The sequence below is a fragment of the Perna viridis genome, chromosome 7 (assembly GCF_037379345.1).
Source record: "Perna viridis isolate PV_CMFRI_1.1 ecotype Kerala chromosome 7, ASM3737934v1, whole genome shotgun sequence".
Taxonomy (NCBI): domain Eukaryota; kingdom Metazoa; phylum Mollusca; class Bivalvia; order Mytilida; family Mytilidae; genus Perna; species Perna viridis.
The window spans coordinates 48,831,776-48,852,955 of record NC_142451.1 but is presented as its reverse complement, the minus strand read 5'-3'; the positions used below and the strand labels follow the sequence as shown (position 1 = coordinate 48,852,955).

General features: G+C 31.9%; 1 protein-coding gene across 4 annotated transcripts in view; it reads right to left on the bottom strand.

Annotated features, from left to right (window-relative positions):
• Window positions 1-1,488: 1,488 nt before the first annotated feature.
• LOC148613081 (homeobox protein php-3-like) overlaps window positions 1,489-21,180 on the bottom strand; it is a 58,936-nt gene continuing 39,244 nt past the window's right edge. For 3 of the 4 annotated variants that reach the window (XM_088595117.1, XM_088595115.1, XM_088595114.1), the window contains exons 2-3: window positions 11,172-11,682; window positions 1,489-3,566 (exon numbers count right to left, since the gene is read on the bottom strand). In XM_088595117.1, coding sequence (XP_088451243.1) covers window positions 3,304-3,566; window positions 11,172-11,667 — 759 coding nt within the window. In that variant the 5' untranslated portion in view covers window positions 11,668-11,682 and the 3' untranslated portion in view covers window positions 1,489-3,303. Of the gene's footprint in view, window positions 3,567-11,171; window positions 11,683-13,729; window positions 14,080-21,180 lie in introns of those variants that run through there. The other variant, XM_088595113.1, reaches the window with a different exon arrangement.

Sequence of the window (21,180 nt, the reverse complement as noted above, 5' to 3'; positions counted from 1 at the left end):
TTAACAGTATGTATAGAAAAGTTGATGCTGCAAGTTCAACCTTGATAATTTTGCAATACCCCCAACAAACTGAAAATTTATCGAATTTTAGCGTCGAAACACCATATCTTATCTATTTTTAAATAAGAATTAGTCAGCCATACAAATTAAGGTGTTATTAGAAGAAGGCTTTAAGATAACAAAATGGGTATTGACAGATAATGTTTTGTTAAAATATATAATGCATATGTACAGGTATTGTGTTTCTGTGTCCATTTGTTGTTAATTCCTGTTTGTTGGGTTGTATGTGTTTGTGTCATCGTTTTGCTTAGAAATTCCTAAAAAAAACTGCTCGTTCTAGTTGACCTTCCAACTACAGAATCGGATTGTACAGTTCAGTCAGATGAAGTAAGAAAAGCAACGTTGAATTCGGGGACTCGCGTCTCTCGGTCCCTCAACTGATCAACGACTTCAGCTTGCTGGTTAAATTTGCATTTTGCTGGTATCTTCCGTATAACTTTATGTGGACAGTCGATGAAAACTTGTCGTTAAATGCTCGGTGTTAAAGATGTTACTCATTGTGAACCATCTCCCGGAAAATTCACCCTCATTTCGATGTTTCTAATGTTATCATTTTTAGACAGTTTAAAAGGAAAGTGTGACAAGAGTAAAAATTGACTGCATTACAACTTCTTTAGTCGCTAAAATTAAGTATGTTGTTATGTGAATCTTGCATTTTATGTTTGTTTGTTTGTTTGTTTTTTGGGGTTTAACGCCCGAGCAGCAATATTTCAGCGATATTCAGACGAATCTTGCATTTTAAAATTTGTGTCTGTCATTCTTTCTGTCATGTACATATTTAATTCAACAAAATGCTTCAAAGGACGCAACTCGATATACGACGCCAACAAATCAATCCTAGTCCCCTTCTTGTATAACTCCATATGTTGCAGTTTTAAAAAAATTTCATTCACTGTCAGTCACGTTATTGTACAGGCACCATATAAACGCTTGGTCCTTATCCCTAATTAAATATGTAAACATGAAAATGCCTACGAACTACCGGAGACGGCAGCATGATACCATTATACCATTATTTGCGCGTAGTTAAAATCAAAGTTCCCGTTTTGAAGAAGTCTTACGCTGTGGGTGCTTCTTTTTTTTGTCTCGTATTATTGGTCAAATTTTATTTTGCTAGTCTGGCCCTATTTTGTTTATTATATATGGTATCTTCCATTAGGTTTTTGTGTATGGTTAGTGTGTTTTGAATGAGTTTTGCTTTTTTTTTTAAATTTTCTATTGTTATGTTAGGCACTGCGATGTACAAATGAGAGAGATTTTACTTAAAACCATTATTATTTACAGCAATCTGATAGGTCTTTGTATAAGAATTTCAGGAAATTTATTAAACCGGGGTCATGCACCTTGAAACTGAAAATATAAACTGCTCCACGTCAGGTTACACATTACTTTACGATAATAAATACAGAAAGAAAAACAACAAAAATATATTCATATTTTTTTTATTTCCATCGAACATGAATTCATTCCCCTTCATGGGGAGAATAGACAGTCAAGTTCAATAATTTGGGACATTTGAAACATAATAAAATATACAGTCTGCTGAAAAATTAAGTTAAGATCAATCACGTGACAAAAAAGAAGGAACATACATACAGCAACAGTTTATAGTGGTCTTAGTAACCTGTCTGAACAAATCTTTATAGGGTCAAATTTTGGGTTAGATATAAGGATTTGACCCGTTTATACATAGAAATAGTTTTCGATAATGTGTGTTTCTAGACAGTATTTCCGGTTTATCGAAGCGATTAGTTCAAAAAGATTTTCATTTATTAGAAATACATGTACTACCAGTTTAAATGGATCATAAAATATAACATACTTAATATTTAATGCGTGTGATTGAATAGTTTCATTTTGGAATTACAGTAATTAAAATTTCCCCTCAACAATAAAAAATCGATGCTTTGCAATGAATAATGTGAAATGCTTGAATTATTGAATTGCTACTCTACTAATTCAAGTTTTCGTTTTTCATTAGAATATCAGAAAATTGGGACAATAATTCTGAATCATTTTCTTTCTATAAAGTGTTGGTAGAATGAAATGAAATGTAAAATGCTGCCATTGTATTAACACATCTACAAACAAACGAATGCCTCAAGGAACCAACCATTTTAATACTGAGTGGGGAGTAAAAACGATATTCCAAATCTTAGCATTTTTTTTACTTAGCCCTGGGACTTTCCATGGACAGAAAATAATTATGATTCAATATTCTCCAATGCCTAACAATGTAGATTTCCAAATTCAAATAAAATTTCGAACTCCGGCTGCTGCTGAAAAAAAAATTCTAGCTCCCTCTCCTCGATTAAGAAATGGTTAGTGCCTTACATGTATGGCTTGAATGAATCAAAACTATAAATTGGTTTTAGTTGTGGATGAAAATAAAGATGACCATTTTGCTGAGCCAATATCAATTGCTGCACCATGAAATAGTAGGCTATTTATCTTTTTTGATTCAGTCAATTACTAAATGTCTCAAAACCCGGAAGGAAACCCAGTTTCAAGTTGCTGTTGACATTATTCTAAATAACAAAAATAATTAAAGCCATTACTTTAAAGCAATGATTTTTGTCAAATATATTATTTTCAATTTAATAGAAGCAGAGTCATTTCAAGATTTCGACACAGATTGCCACAAAGTCTCAAAATATGTCTCTGGATTTTAACACAGAAGAAAAACAAACTATACACACCAAATATAAAACATGTCGTCATGTTTCTTTACAAAGAGATCTGAAAATCAAGTTTTGAGCAATTACAGATGGTGAGAATTATTACAGGGATATAATTCTTCAGACTGTTAAAAGTAAAATAACAACATATTCCTCATTCACTCAAATTAAATATCATCTTATAATATATACATGTACTAGTACATCTCGACTCTATATGGCAAGAAAAGTATAGAAACAAAATAAAATCCCTGTCAGACTAACATAAATAAAATACACATTTAAAAGTTTCACAAATCAGTCATTGTGACTTTTAGCACTTGTATGGTCTCAGTACCCAAACACTTGTGCACTGTCATTTTCGTATTTTTTTTCTTGCCTAGAAGATACTTAGCACTGTCAGAAACCATGACAACGCATCAACAAACTAGAACATTTTGATAAACACGCCTGCTAAGATCGGACACTTCAGGGTCACCATCAATTCGCTGCTTTCGCCATATGAGACATTGCGAAACCTAGGCATTTTATGAAATTAAACGTTTGATGAGATACGTAACTAGTATTATGCTTGAATGTGAGGTCCTTGTGGTAATATGTCTTTGACGTCATCGTCACGTATCCGTGCTTTAGCGCGTTCATTCAATTTCTTTCTCTTCATTCGTCTGTTTTGGAACCAGACTTTTACTTGTCTTTCTGATAGTTGTAATTTACACGATATTTCCCATCGTTTCTGTCGTGTGATATAAGAACTGTTCAAAAATTCATTTTCCAAGACCATACTCTGATAACGTGTGTAAGGTTTTCTCTTCTTTCGTCCTTTTGATTCTGCAAAAAAAAGGAAGTATAATTAAAATTCATATATGTAAAATCGTCGGTAAAAAGCTCGAAACTTCCTGCGATGTTTAACATTTGTAGATTTACATAAAAATATCATAATTTGAAGATGTACTTCAGATTTTTTTTTTGTTCAAACATGTCAATTTTCATCTTCAACGCCTATTAAGATGTCATATTACTAAACATTGAATTTCCCGACGGACAAGCTACTTCAGTACAATATGAGGGACATCATACGATTGTGGTCAAATGTTCTCTTTTACAAAATTTTGCATTAATCAAGATGTGAAACGATCGCTAAGCGAAACAATGATCAAAGCGTCAGGGTGACCTTGATTATAATCATTCAACGTGCGCTTGGATTTTAGCATGTAGGGCAATATGTCAAATCAGGGATTTCCTTTCAAGTACAAACTTCATTTTCTGAATTTTTCCTTTACTAAGAGAAGGCAAAGAGTGCATTAAAAGGTACAACACTTCAATGAACATAGTGAACCAGAGAAAAAATGCGTTTAGTGTTCTAGCACCGAAATATGACAAATTCGCACTTCAAACTAACCAGGTTATATAAACATAAAAACTCAGTGATATATATTTCCTGCATTTGTACTGTTTATATAGCTTAATCAGTGGCGGATCCAGAGTTTTAGGTAAGGGGTGCAAACAGATTTCTTGACAGGATCATCGGTGAGGATCACGAAGTGATCCGAATTTGCTATGGGGGAGGGGGGTTGGAGGCATGCCCCAAGAAAATTTTGAAATATTAAACCTCAAATCCTGTATTGTGAGGGTATCTTGAACAATTTTTCAACAATTTTTGAAAATAGCAATTTTCTAAGGGGGCGGCCCCCCTGGATCCGCCACTGTTTATAGAAATAAGTAAGTATCATTTATGTTTCAAAACACCTCCCCCCAAAAAAAAAAAAATAAAAAAAATAAAAAAAAATAAAAAAAGAGAAAGGAAAAAAACAAGTTGAATACTTTAATACACCTGGAAAGACGTTACAACCTACAGTTACTTACACATTCTACTACTACCAATTAACTCGAACATTTCTCTTAATAAATTCGAATTAATCATTTATGGTTATTGAACGAATAGTAATCGATGCAAACTTTAATGTGACTTAAAATCGTCTAGTTTGTCATGTTTATATTTCTTGAATAGATTAAACCTGTCGAAATAACAATTACGATTCACAATTAATTGTTCATGTAATTTAATTTCAATCTCATTCGCATAAATTGTTAAAATTCTATTCCAATTGTTAACTTCTTTGGCCTCAGAAAAAAATAAGACATGTCCTTAAATAGTTCCATGTTTTTTTTTCCGAATTAGTCAAAGGGCTTCATAAAATTCAAATGACACTCGGTAAATGTGCAAACTATACAAGGGGGTAGTCTCCCTTGAAAATTTATCTATAAGTAGATCTTGAATTGAATAAAATAACAAATGCTTTCCAATGCGGAAATAGTTAACATACCGATTTTCAACTCCTTTTATCACCTGAATTTCGATTGAAATAAGGCATGGTTATATTTCTCGAATAAACGACGATTAATGGGGGTGTGGAATAGAGATAAAAAATTAATGAAATCGTGATGGAAAAAAAACTCACGCGATTTCGCAATTTGTGAACAAATGACCACATGTTTTTTTTCTTTTTTCAACTTAAAAATCGGCGACAATTTTTCATAAATAGAAGAATGCACATGTATGTAAGGTCGTGGCAATGAATATTATCTCTTATTCCGCGATTTTTTCAAGCCAAGCCATCGATGTGTTATACCACCTGTTTATATCTTCTATAAACGGTTTCGTGTAAATCTATAGAGATTTTTTTAACTTCATTGCTTAATCTTATGTACTTGAATAAAAATCTTATCTGTAGCAGTGTGTTTAACAAATGTTAATAATAGCGTCTCTTTAAGCTTGATTTCTCAAATGATGTAGAAAAACGATTTATTTTAACCCATTACACTCTAAATAGCTTAGATGAATAGTATTTATGCTAGAAGCTTGCAGTACGATCAAAATTATATGATACTCAATACGCTTGTAAAATTCAAGCGGAAAATATTAAGTTTTCCATTCATATGATTTTAATGCCAAACAAGTAATGTATATGTTTTCCGAGTAGAGGTTTGCACTAAAAATTGATGATTAACATTTTGAAGTCTGTGTACCAATAATATGAAGGAAAGGGAAATTTTAAAAGATGTATATATCTGGAGATCCCGATCTTAACGCAATTTACAAAGTGTTGAAAACTTCCAGTCATAATTAGGTGTAGTACTCCTAATTTTACATTTACTATAAAAAATGCATTAATTTAAATTTTTAACTTCCATTACGTGAACTAAGAAAATACATTTACTTGAATGCCATCGAGTACGATTCCATTTAAAAAAAAAAACATACTTGATTTATTTAAATAAAAATTATGCGTAATGCTGAAAAATAAGCAAACAATTTAAAAAGTGATAGGAAAACCGTTAATTAAATATTAAAATCAGCAGGTCTCACAGCTGGTCAGTAAGGTATTCACTTTGATGTTTAACGGGATATTTTCTGGTGAAACTTATTCGTTTGAACGCAGTTAAGCAACTAAGTCTACCTGCTACTCAGGTCAAAGGGAAAACTAACTGAAATATACTAACATTTCCGATGTGTTTATTAAACATTCATTATTTATACGTTTTTGATTTTCAGTCAATCGGAAATGGCCGATAATGCACAAAGGACAAGTGAGTCGCTGATACAGTCATGTAAAAATAACGTTGATTTAGAGGTGAACATTAAAGTGTTAATGAACCTAACGCTTCGCGTGTATCCTCCAATCAACCCAGAATTCTGCAAACGATTGCTTCTTAATAACATTTAATAGCTTTGGAACATTAATAGAATGATGTCAAATTATATCGTTATTTTTTTTTCAGAGAAGATTGAACAAAAAATTAAATAAAAAAAAATACATGTATTAACTACTTTATACTTTGTGTGGATTCAATGTTTTGAAGTATTAAATCTTTATTTTTCGACCAAATTTTGGCTGTTGTGATGTTTTAGTGGAAAGTCGTAATTTACAACAGGGATTTTAAATTACTGACATACACTACCTGTTAACATACACAAGAAAACACATTTGAAGTACACCTTCTATGCACAAACTTCATGTTTACAAGATCAAATAATTGTATCCAATTTATCTAAATGATTCAATAATGTCAAATTAATTCTTCATGCAACATCAACAGAAAATCACAATAAATATACAGGGTAAAGTATTTCAACTTCTTTTCAGAGAAGTAAGCCCACCTCGATGTTACTGTGATAAATAAACACAAGCGGCCATATTTCATCATTACACATAGCGCAAGAAACATTTCACTAAATTGAAACATGAGTTAATACTCGTAAATAACTCAACAACGGCTTCTACAAAGCAGCGAGGTAGCCCAGATAAGTCTGCCTACCTTCGAGTGACGTGGTGGGTGGCGAGTTTGGTTTACATTGACTAGTAGAATGTAGTGCTTACAAATTGCAACTAAGTTCTTTATTGTAGTAATAGGTATTATAGAAATACTATCTGGTGTCACGATCATTGGAGTGAGATTTGATGTATTTTGGTGTATACAATTTATTATAAATATTTGTTGCTGGAACATTTTAATAAGGGTTCTTTTGTAAATGGATACTATCCTGCATCTTGTGCCAGTGTTACACCTCATATTATTTTTTTCTAATTGTAAAAGAAGTGTTTTCCGTGTTGTTTAAACTGGCCAAAGCAGTCATCTAACCAACCTAACTTAACAAAAGGAGGATTCAGTGGGGGGGGGGGGGGTTCGAACCCCACGCCTATTTGGAAAATTGTTGCAAAATTAGGATTTTTTCCCTTTTTTTACTGGAACATCCCCTTTAAAAATCTCTGGATCCATGCAGTGTTCAAATGAAACAGAAGAAAATCTGTAGTGTTGTGTATGTCAACTGTTTTTACTGTATGAAAGCCCATTAAAAGCGATGACTACTTAAGACTTTTTCATGTAATGTAAGAGGTTTACAGTTATATTTATGGTTGCAATATATTTGCCACAACTCGGCCAGAAAATACGAACATTTGACATACCTATAGTTTTAAATTTAAATTTTTACGACTTGTTTTCTATCGGCTTACCTTTGCATGCCAAAACCATTGTTTTAATTCAAGAAGTGTGTATTTATTTACTATACACTCCATAAATGTCATAAATTATTTATCATATTTCTATACAAGAGATGACAAATAATATAATTTGAATAACTTTAAATGTGCATAATTAACACGAGGTCAACGAATTTGTATTGTAAAATTTATAGCTGTGACTTGATGTGTATAAAAACTCTTGAAGTGGAATGAAAATACATATGAACGAAATAGGGTCTTAAATGTAGTTTTATGACAACTGGGCGATTTCGCACTTTCTGTGCACGTGGTTGGCGAATAGAATCTACAAATATATAATTTTTAAGTAACTGTTGTCAGAACCTCATCATGTAATACTTTTTATAAAATATTCTAGTTAAGTATAATGTCTGAGATTCCAGTGTTATTTAGTCCAAAGAACTGCCTTTCCCATACTGTAAATATCCACGCACATCTTTCTGGATAAAATAGCGCTAAGTCGTGTAAAAATGCAGTTTTCTCAATTAAACAGAATTAAATAGGGAAGCAATATCATTGAACAATGTGACAATTTTCAAGATAAAGATGATATTATCAATTAAAGACGTGAACGTGAAAGCTTCTTCGTGTCCGTTGTTGATATATGGGGTAGTTGTGGTAATTGGTGATCAACGTTACCGCGACGGATCCAATTCCGACATTGATCCTCAGTTCCGTACTTTATCGAATTATACCTCCGAGAATTACACGTAATAAAAGATAAATAGTTTATCGATCTAGACACCTTGTGAAGCTCGAAAGAATCTTTCTTTGTCTTAAAGAAAAAAAATTATCCGAAACTGATCTACAACTGAAGCAGAACCGTTATGGGCCACTTGTCAAATAAAAAAAATCTTTTTGTATTAAACCTAAATATTTATAACCACGCGAGAACTTGAAAGTTTACAAACATATGTAAATAAATTAGCTTTAGCATACTCTGCAGCCCTGCATTTGTTGCATTTGGTTTCAAGTTGAATCATTTATTTTATACCGTTAAAAAATAATAATTATAGAAATGTCAAATTATTTTCCAATCTTAAAACGCTTTCAATTTTAAACGAAGAGCTAAGCATACTATTGTTAGAAGCTTTTCTAGAAGTCACAGAAATGATTGTTGATTTTTCTGGTAGTTTTACCCGCAGTTTATCAGGAGTACTGCTTGACTTAGTCGTCAACTGTCAGGAGAGATGGAAAAGTCTGATGTATAACGGAAAGGACTTGCATAACACAGGGACATAACAAAAGGGTGATTGATAGCCCCGGTCACGGACGACATCGCCACTGACTTTGTAGATCTGTCATTGTATACTTATTAATATTGTCCACTACAGTATTTACAAATTATCCAATCTGCCTTGCAGCGACACTTGTCACCGAATGTGTTAAAATTATACCTCATTTATACATAACAATTATGAGTACATATCGCCGCAGTATTATGAATGAGTAAAATACTTCATACAGCAAGACATGTTGAAATATTGGAAAGGATGAACATCTCTTGTCCTGTCACGGTTCTGTCATCTACTTTTGATCTATTCATAGTCTTGTAAACGATTTTCTCATGATCATGATCCAGAAAAAAATGTTAGACTTGGCAATGGCAAGATTTCTGACTAAGAATATCTTCTTTAAACGTTTAGCATTTAAAACACTTTCTAACCTACTTGTGAAATTTTTTAAGTTTGAAATTTCCATCAGGAACACCTGAAAGGTTTACTGGAGGGCGTGAAGGTGGTGACTGGACAATTTAAAAATAAAATTGAAGACTTTTTGACTCTAATCCTATGCAACATCATAAATTTCTTAAATTTGGGAGCTTTTCGCTACATTACCACATCACCAGAGCGACGCATTAGTGTGAGTTATAGGTCTGGCGTGAGTTTTTGGAGACCCAATGCCATTGTTTCACGGAAGTTCACAGCAAGAGACGCGCGTGTGTTGCATACATTGTCTACATGTATAAATCAAGTGATTCATCAAAAAACTGTTGTAAACAGAATCGCCCTTGCTGGAGTTTAAAGTACTTTTAGAATTAAGCTTTTTGTTTTGTTTTTATCAATTCCTGTTAAACTTCTGCGTCAAAATGAACCAAGTCTTGAATATAGAGTATAAAGACCTTGAGTGATGTGCTATCAACAGTTTAGTATCTATAATAATTGAAATTTGCTTAAATTTTCATTCAAAATCAGTTAATGCATCTTACATAATTTCAAAATATTAATGGTTCCTAAGAAACAATGCTATCATAAAATATTCATAAAAGAAAAAAAAATGAACCTTAACACTTACTATGATAGGAACACGACCATTGCCAGTGTTTAACAGAAAATTAATGGATTTCTGTCAATTTCAAATTAAAATCTCATCAGTCGGGTCAGATCGTGCCTCGAAGACATTCTCAAATACTCCTCAATAGAAGTAAATGAGAAGACAACATTACAAATTAGAAAGTGATAAAGTGATTTAGCCATTTTAAGTCAATCAGACGCAGTGACATTACATGTTTAGCAAGACAGTGTCAAAAGTATGAATCTATTAATCAAATGGGTGAAAAGGGGGATCCGTGTCGAGATCGAGGGCTTACCTCATGTATTTATCTCCATTAACCAAATTATTGATACAAATTGATTCAAGTTAAAAGATGACAAACGAGATACATGTTCGATATTGTTAGAAAAATTAGTCGAAAATTTTGGGCAATTTGTAAGCATTTCGAGTAGTTAAGGTATATATTAGTTTCGGGTAAGTGAACAGAACTGGTTATATAATGTCCAATAAAATTTATTTATTGCGTAAATTTGTAAATTACCTCCCATTATGGTTAGTTGTGTAGCACATTTAAAAAGAATTTCTATAGAAAAAATATTGATTTTAATCCAAAATATTAAAAATGGGCGCATTAAGTCTGTTAATGTTAGATTTTTGGTCTGCCAAATGGATAACTCTTAATTTAAATAAAGTGGTTTCATTTTTATCTGTCCTTGGATTATGCATTTCACATCCCTTTTTTCTAAGCAGAGTTATATTTTTTAAAATGGGTCCATTCAAAACATTCAAAATATTTTACAAGTGTAGTTTAAATACCACTATATAATTCAAGCAATACAAATAATTTTCCTTGTCTGAATACACAAAATGATCCTACATTTTTGACAATTTTCCACGTAAATGATGTAATTTCGTAAAACGTTGTCTTTATTCATGATTTTAAATTAAAAACCTCAAAGTGTTTTATCGGTTTATAAAGCCAGATTTACATGCAAATGCATGTAGATGATTTGCATGTAGACATGTATAGACACAGTTAAGTTTTCAATCGATTCAATCAGTGTAAGAAATCTGCATAAGAAAATATTTCGATCCAAAACGGGTTAAAAACTAGTACCTTGGTTTGGTGAATCTGATACTGAACTCCGACAGTCTATATCTCTGCCAGGAAGTGGAGGTATCCCATGCGTCATATCCGGGTAGAATCCGCCATTGGTATAACCGGGTGGATGGGCCGCTTGGTACATATCCCCGTATAAAGAATAGTTTCTCATGGCAGGCATAGCGTTCAAATGGTTCATGGGATTAAGCGGCATTTGCCGACAGTTCAAATAGTCTGCACTTGCTGATGAAAATGAGTTGTAGGGTGATTTCCCGTTCATCGGGAACGATGCTCCTAGCTGGAGATTTCCGTACGAAGCCATTGAACACGAGCTTCCTGTCTCACTGGAATAGTTTGTTGGCCACCCGTTTTGGGTGGATAAAGCGGTGCGACTTAGTGAATCTTGGGCACTAGGACTCGACGACAATAAACTAGAAACTGTAGTGCTAGATAGTCCGTTTTGATAAAAGGGTAAACTTGAGTGTGCTAGTAGGTTACTCCCTGACTCCATTCTGTATCATTCCACCTGAAAGAATAAAAAAAATACCCGAAATAGAAACATTGTAAATTCTCAAACGTTTGTGGTACATCTGTTGAATTGATACCATAAATAGTTCACGACTAATAATTAAATTATATAATATTGTTTTAAGATGACTTAATATTTCAGTTATGAAACAGGAGAACTTCCAATAAGATTCAAATTCTTGACTTTTATATGGGAAAAATTTAAAACTCTTTGATAGATTTCCTCAAGTCACTCAACCTGATTATATAATTTAATGTAAATGTAAATAGATGAAACACATCTACTTCCATGTATAGTACAAAACTGTATCTCTAAAAATACAAGTTCAAACAGATCTTCAAAAAATTGATCACTTTGAAAGAAAATAATCAAACATGTGCTGTGCAGGCCCGGAAAAGGACACAGCCCTTTATCAATATTTTGACTAACATATAAGGTCATCATTCTACATAATGTACCAGATTGTAAACACATTTTTCCTGTGTAATTATTACATGTTTTCTCTTTTTAACTCTCTGCTAATGTTTAACCTCAGAATACGTTCGGTACAAAAATTTTAATTTCCACGTTCTAATTTTCATGTCAACTTGTAATGCTTTAAAATTTACATATACGAACATGTAAATATTGTTTTTGATATTTGATACAGAGGGTATGATTTGTCATGCGTTGTACACAATCTGGAGGAATTCGATTAGTTTTTAACGCTTCTGTTAGCAATAGCTAGACGTATGAAGTTTTATTTCTAAGTCCATTTTATACAAGTACACAATGTTTTTATTGCAAGAATTGTAGTAACTATAGGAGAATTTTCAGAATATTTTACACATGGATGTTGGTGTTCACTATTTATTTTTTGCAGGAAATCTTACAAAAAAATATAATGTCTTATACCCTTTCAGGTCACAATGAACTATATATACATGTATAATTTGAAATATAACATACAATATAAGGCGCTTATTATCGACACTGTCTTATTTGAATGAGGGTAATAAATTAACAATATAAACAGAAAGGTGTTGCTTATTTTTAAATTAAGAAAGTATGTAGCCGCCAAAGAAGCTAATTCGGAAGAAAACAATGTTGTTTTGTAGTAAATTAATTTATTTTAAAAGACTTTTGTCAAATTTTAAGGCAGTTCTGACAACACCCTGTGCAGAAAATTAGTTCTCTGAAAACTTCATCATAAACAATGTAGAGTTGACTGCTGTAGATCTCATATCTACAGCATAAATCAAGAAAACCCTATCTACTGAATTAAAAACAAATTATTCAATTTCGTATAGCACAGATTTGCGTCGTCGTGTATTTTCGAAATCGTCTAAAAATAATTAGAGGACTGAATTAGAGGACTGACCACTAAAACCTTAAAACATGTAAGTCTTGCAATTTGTACAATAACGGGGCTTGTTCAACAGTTGTTTTCTTTAGCTTAAAGTTTGACAAAGTATATCTAAAATAGAAAAATTAGAAAAGGGGTGTAAATTCTAGCATAATTAAATTATTCATCGATAAAATATTAAATAAAAGTTTTCATTTTGCCAATAAAATAAAAAAAAATATTGTGTCGTTAAAAACTGGTGTTACCACAAATATAAAATTGCCCATCAATCATATGAAAATTTATATATAAAGTAACATTGTGAAATAGAAAATAAATTGTCTATAAGGTATGGGAATGGTTTATCATTATCTTGTATTAGTTTCATTATTTACAACAAAAGTACTATTTAATTATCACCAAGGAACATTAAAATTAATTAATAGTCACCATAAAACAAGTATAAACATTAAATACCAATCTATAACTTCTTGCAGTTCATCGAAAATTATGCACTTTTTATGCGCCATGAAAGGGGAATAAAACGAGTTTAAATGTTCAATTTCAGAAATAATAACAATTTTAAAGTCTGGCTTGGGTTACACATAATTGAGGCAGAAGTTTTATGCAGATTTAGATAAGACTGTTAACTCAACTTACGGTTCGTCTGGAGTTAATTAGAAATTAAATAAAATAGGCGAAAATTTGTCATTTTCTTACCTTTTCTTCAAACAAAAAGTTCCTTCCATGAGAGAAATTATTCCTTATCAAAGAAAATCAACAGAGAGCACAAAATTTCTATGTATGCTATCCATGGATAATAAAACCAAGTAGTAAAAGCGATACCTCTTTACAATATGACCCCTGACCTCCGCAACGTTCTCATAAAATTCTATCTGTCAGAATCCGTCACGTGGTTTTCATCTTCCAATAGGAAAAGAAATCAATACTCAACAGCGGCTAATGGAGAAAACACAATTGAACCGAGAAAATGACTTTATATTCACTAATAACTTTTCTATCGTAAAGTTTCATAGAATGCTGATGTAGACCGACTTTCTATCCTCAATTTATCGAAAATCTGGTTAAAACTACGCTACAGTCTCATGAAATTGTATTTTATAGTTTTTCCGTATTCATGGGAACTATTTTTATGAATATTCATTAGCTAATTTATAAGCCAATCAGACATCAGTATTCAGTAGAGCATCGTAATCTACCGATTTATAGTAGTTTGATAGTAACAGTCATTACATGAAAATTCCAGTCAAATTGTTTACAACTTTATTACCGTATTGTTTATTTGAAAGGTACATGTTTTAACAATAATTAAAACGTGTTTTATAACTAATTTCATCAGGGGCGATATTATAGATAACAATATTGAGAAGTTAATCCCGTTACATGCAATATACATTTACCGATATGTAATAAATAATAATTTAAAAATCAAAAATACAATGTAGTGGCCTAAAGGTGTATTGTAAAAGAATTTGCTTCACAAAGCTAAAATTTTATTATTTGGCGATAGTGTGTTACATGAAAATTTCCTCCAATTTTTACAAACGCCGCCTCCATCAAACTATCAAACTTTAATTGAAAGCAATAAAATATTTTAGTTCAAAGATTTCGTGAGAAATAGGAATTTAAAGTTAATGTGGACAAATTATACTACTTTTAAGGGCTTTTGTTCAAATATTGGACACTTGTAAAGTAAATCAGAATAACTCTACAGCCTATCCGTTATTAATTATTATATAAAATCTTCCCATGTAAAAGTGTAACACTAGATTCTTTATTGTAATTATAATTAAACATCGAATGCGGGGTATGAAAACAATGTCATTTTGAATATTTTTCAGTGAAAAGTTTTTTTTTTCTCGAAATACACACTCTGCATGCACTACTCTAAACCTTTTCACAAATTAAAATTACCTTATAAAATAGTCAAACAAATTAATTTCGTCCTTCCACCATTACTTATTAAAGTATCGATGTAAGTAAGGGATTTCTCGATTAATATGATATTAGTTTGTAAAAAATAAATAAAACAACAACATGGGTTAATAAAACAACAATTCATTTTAATTTTACGGTAAAGGGTTCTTTGATTTGATATATTTAAGTACACATGTGACAATTTGATCGATCAAAAATTTTATGAACAAACAATAAATGTTGTAACTCGTCAAATGGATTATCTAAAAATAGGTAAATTTAAAATATTTTTACAGCAAGACAAGTTTGATGAATTAATACGTGCACAAATTTCGCCGCTCAAAAATCAATGTACAAGTTATAATTACTTACAAGTCATTCTTGTCAAGTTATTATGCATTGATATCGATGACGCAAATTTCATATTAAATCCAATGTTTTCATGGTTTATATATTTTAATGGAGTCTGTTTCAAGCTCGAATGTAAATATCAACCTATGCCCCCTTTTTTCGCTAAAAAGTGTTGATCTTCATGTGACGATTAAAATACTAAAAATCTGATAGATCTCGACTAATGTACTGTATCATTGTACGAAAAAAAGAAAACGGTGCTTGAATTAAAGTGAATATGAATACCAGCATGTAAGTAGATAACAGCAGCCTTAGACTTGATATAAGATTTTTGTAGATTTTTACTGACCATCCTGTTTATATATCTACAATGTAAACCGTTTACTATTTAGTTGTGCTGCAGACGCCAGTAAATGTATATTTAATAGTAATGATATGACCTTTTTTTAAAGATAGATTATAGAGAGAATTGTAAAAGACCAACTACCGCTTGACAGAACGTGGGAAATACAATGTGTGTGTCCATGTATGACCGGAGTGGCCAGAGATGACAGTACATGTATATCTATACATGTGACACATACCAAAATGTCGGTAAAAATATGATTCTTGCGCGTTGCCTATATACGGGTTATTCAATCTTGACAAGTGAAAAAATGAAGACAATTGCTGACATTCAATTAAAACCCAGTGTCAAGAGAAAAAATAAAGACAAAAAATTCTTGGGATGGAAAAAGTACACATGTGCCAATATCGCCAATCTACTAAGAGGATGTGTAGATAAACTTTAGACACTCGTTGCACTCTTGATATCCCCCACCATTTTCAACAGTCTTGATTCCAACAGAACACTATTCTAATAATATATTTAGTGAACGAGGACAATAAGTGCAACACAAAACAAAATCATATTAACTTTTGTCTTAGAATTCCCAGTATAAACAATCCTTAAATTCCTAAATAACGTTTCACTGTGGTTGGTAAAAGTTAATTTGAAAGTGAAGAATTCAATGATAGTAAATTTTGAATTTGTTCTCTACTTTTGAAAGGTGCAGATTTGAATAGTACAAAGACATCACAGTTATATTTCGGATTAAAACCTTTGCTAACTTTTACTAATCATATGCCGTGCAACTCTCAGCTTTACAACTGACCCAATAAGTGGTAGAATGTCTCTGGCAAGCTATCACACGACATTCCTTACTTCATAGACCAAAAACACTTAACATTAATGAAAGAAAATCAACAAAGCAACGAGAAAATTGATTCAGTTGTCCAGTCAACAGTTTCACGATTAGGGAATAACATTTACAAATTAAAAGACAGCAAAAATTGGACTTGTGTGACGTAGTAGTGTGCTGCGGTCGTAATTTACTCCATTCCGAGACCGTACCGAGAAAACTAATTCACAAGAGACGAGATTGAGGCTTAGCTCAATTTTCTTCGTCAGTTTTCTTAATTTTTATTTCTGATGCGATATAACAGGAGTGATATAAAATTCTGTTTTCCTGACAGTTTTTGTTGATGTGAGCATTATATCATGCTTTTACACTCCAAGAAGCAGTCTTGCGATTTTTTACATAAGGATAAACATTTCATTTAGTTAATTTGAAGTCTCGTCATGAATCGCGTGTAGGGAGTTACTCACGGTCGAGCTCGTTTCCAAAGATTATTATTTTTTCCGCGTTATTAAAGATGATGTTTATGCGCCGATTTAAGTTGAAAAGAACGGATTCTACGGGGATGCTTAACTTACGAGTTCAATTACTTCCGGAGATACAAGGAAAAGCATCCGTAACCCACCGAGAAAAAAGCAGAAGGCGACATAAGATAAATAAACCATGCTTTTAGAATTACAAAACTTGCTACAAATCGGAAGGCACCACAATTTTTAAACGCGAAATAGGCAAAAGATGATAAATGTTCGTTGTAAATTAATCAGCATTAAATTGATTTTGTGAATGATTGCAAATGGCAAAAACATACAGCCATTTTATAAAAGTAATTGATTTAAAACAAGGATATAAAATTAAATGACCCATTTGAGTAATGAAATATAGTTGTATTACATTAATGTTTTGTTGGGTACATTGCAGAAAAAAACAGAAGAAAAAAATAATTATTATCAATGATTATTTGAATATTAAGGGGATTTTTTCGATACAAAATGTGTAATTATGGATAATTCATTTATGACAGCTTCGCTATAGTGTATATATGTGATGTACAAAAGGTTAAGAAAATATAAATAGTAGTAATGAAATAAAATGAAACACAGCCAATAAACATAAAAAGTAATAATTTTACCTGGACAACGATTGCAATAATCCCAGATATAACCAAAGACCTCAATACGTATTGGACAACAATGTAACCAAATTCCAACAATAATGAGTAACTCTATAGAAGTGACCAAAGAAAGACAATTTGTGTATTGGGGCTGTCATGGCTGAATAATCTGTTTTCCAATGACAGGGAATATTTATGTCATTTTTTTATTTCTGACCTGTATTATAACTGTCAGAGGCCCAAAGACCGATACGTTTGATGTGGTACAACAAGGTCTTTTTCCCATGTAAGTCTCACGGAGCTGATCAACATTTATAACCTTTTTCCCTGGTTATTTCCGTGTATTTTTGATAGAGTATCGTACATATTATAAATTGTATTTCAATTTAGTCATGTACATTCTTCTCAAGTTAATAAGAGATTGATATTATCTTTAACATCAGGCCATTTGTTTGCTCGACAAAATCTTCAACCAACGATGATGAAGAAAACATCCCCTTATATAATCAAAACAAAGTTTGTTTCATTTTTTCAGATATGAAACTGTACTATACTCAAAATCTTTAAAAGAATTCTATTTAAATGAATGAGATAACTTTGCTAATAGCATACGATATTTATATCTCTGTTTAGAGCATTATAAGGCAGACATGCTTAATATGCATTTTGGAATAAATAATTTTGATATATTCTAAATGCAAAAACTTTATTTTTTCCTTTTTAAAATAATCTTACCTTTAAATTAAACTCCAGTATATATCCTTTTTATTGCTTTAACATGGAGTAAATACTGAAAGCACCATTAAAAAGGCAGTTTTATATAAACTTTCTTTTGCTTTGATGTTGCTTCAATCTTTTAATAGGTCATTATTTTCTCTAAATACATAGCGGACTTCTCTTTTATTACAGAAATATGTATGATACCCGAAGTCCATTAAAACTCATACACGTAATTAAAATTTTCACGTGTAATTTTGAAATCCGGTCGATTTTTTCATGTATACAAGATCGCCAACAAGGCTTAGAGTTTCACGAGCAATTACAATGATTACTATGTGCCTTAATTGAGACATTAGCACGGAGATACCGTTACCGAACAGGACATTATTCACACCTTTCAAAAGGAAATACAAGATTTTGTCTAAAGGGAAATGTTTGGGTTCCCCGACAAATAATTATATGTGATATTTAGACGATTACCTAACAAAAACAAATTAGTATCTATTATAGCTTCACATAATGTGTCTTTGTCCATGTAAAAGATAAAAAGTGTTGTCTGCTATTTCTTTTTTGCACATCCATCATGTGGGCAACATTTTAAAACTTTTTCAGAATAAAATCTATACAAAATCGGAATACGAATGACTTAATTAACTTCTGTGTTTTAAAAAGTGAGGATGCGGGTTGAAAAACCTGCTTTGTACGTTATAAATTTAAGGGTTAGACAAGTTCTTAGAAAACTTTCCCGAAATGAGTAGGTGTAATCTATCAACTGCTGCCACTTACAGGATAACAACGTGCTAGTTCAGATTTACCTTTTTTTCTAATGAAATATTATAACAGATTTGTATATTTTTAGTTCTGATTTCATTTTTATGGTTGAATCCGGGAGTTGTTGGAAAACGTTGTGCAAATTTTGGAAAATATGAGTAAATTATAGCATGGAAGCTTTCTTTTATAAATTTCAGGATCGCACTTCTGTAAAAATCTGTATTAGCCCCGAATCACGTAAGAACGAAGTTCACGAATTACCGTCGCATAATAATACGTGTATACCCAAAAAGGACACAAACACTAGTGAACAGAACAAGCTGTGACGAGTTTCCCCCTTGTTAGTATGTAAATAAACCGGTTTTTTTTTTATTTTATGTTCATCCCCCAACAAAATAATTACATTATATTATAAAGTTGTCGTATCTAATTGTTCTTCACTTTATTGAATGCTAACGATTCTCGTTATTTGACCATAAGTTACAAGTAGCTTGCAAGTTTTGGTTATAAAATCCTAGCTTTAGGAGCGCTTTATGCGTATTAAATAGTCTAAACGCGATAAATAAATATGTTAGCTAAATATTACCGTTCGTTTGTCTTATACATCTAACGAGCATTCTCCACAAAATTGGAAATAAATGCCAACTATACGGTTAAATTCTAGTGTTCCCTTATAAAATAACGCATAAAAAAGACAATTTATTGTTCTTATACGACAAAATTTCTTCATAAAATGTAATATCAGTATAGTCACGTGATCTGACCACGTGGTAACAAATTACGGTGATGTGTATCATCATTTAATGGCAGTTTATTTGTTTCTCAAATCAATCATTCTTGATAGCTCTGCTGAATCATTGTTTATGTCCAATTTGCGGTCAAGAATACATTTTACAAGATTTCGTGCTTCAAGATTCAATTCCTCAAGAATCTTAAATTTAGGCATTATGGTGACGTGAGCTTTTCGGGGTCCATACAGCAACGATAACATTATGAGGTTATCACATGCAGAACAGGCATACCAATCTACAGAGGTTTAAGTCCAGCAAACAATTTTCAAGCAAGTGCACAAAATACAATGCCGTGCGAGACTGTTTGCAGTCACGATCATTCAGTCTATGGATAAAGTTAACTAAATTGCTAATATAAAATTCCAACATTTAAACCATTGACAATGACAAATATGAGCCAGAGAACTGCTATTTTATTGTAGCATTAAATGAAAGAATTTGAAGTTTATTTGGTGTGTTAAAGCATGTAATAAAGCATATATTATTTGGAGCACGGGTAATGGATAGTGTGTCTCTGTAGGACCCTGTCCGGAGACACAAGTCATATGTCAATTGCAAATAAATATCTAATGAAAATCGGGCGCTCGACAAATTTTAAGGATTTTTTCTTCAAAAATCATACCACTGAGAGATTTCAGATTTATTCCTCCGCTATCCCTTTAAAAAAATTTCAATGGAACAAAAACTGAACTATTTCCTATAGACGTGACGGACGAAAAAAATCGGAGCAAAATATATGCTTTGTTGCCTAAAGTTTAGCGTATAACTGTAATACTGGTTATAAGGACTTCTGTGTCGAAGATGAAAATGGAAAGAGCTTAAAAAATTGTTTTTATGCTCATAAAGCATTGTAACAGCCATATATATGCAAACCATACGACTTTAGGTGATTTAGAACCCGATTCTATATCCAACCTTTGAACCTTCTGCCTATCGTTTTGAATTTATGTTAAAAACTCTCGAAAACTGTCGAATTCCTTGCATCTTATTTGAATTTCATTAAAACCGAAATGTATGAACCGAGAAGTGGCATTTAGTCGGCTTTTTTCAACGTTTTCTTTGAAGAAAATAAAATCATTTTCAGAATAATAAAACAAACTACCGGATAGGTTGTAAAAATGTTGAAATTTTTGACTTCAAAGTGTAACAATTGGTTATAAAATTATTGAAACGCAAGTAAACTGTGTTCGTGGTTTGATATACGGCCCTCAAAATGGCAGGCGTATTATTGTCTCGCGTGCCTCGTAGGAAACCCTAGTATCGTCTGCCTGATATATGATGTCACTACAACAATGGCGGCAAAGTTTGATT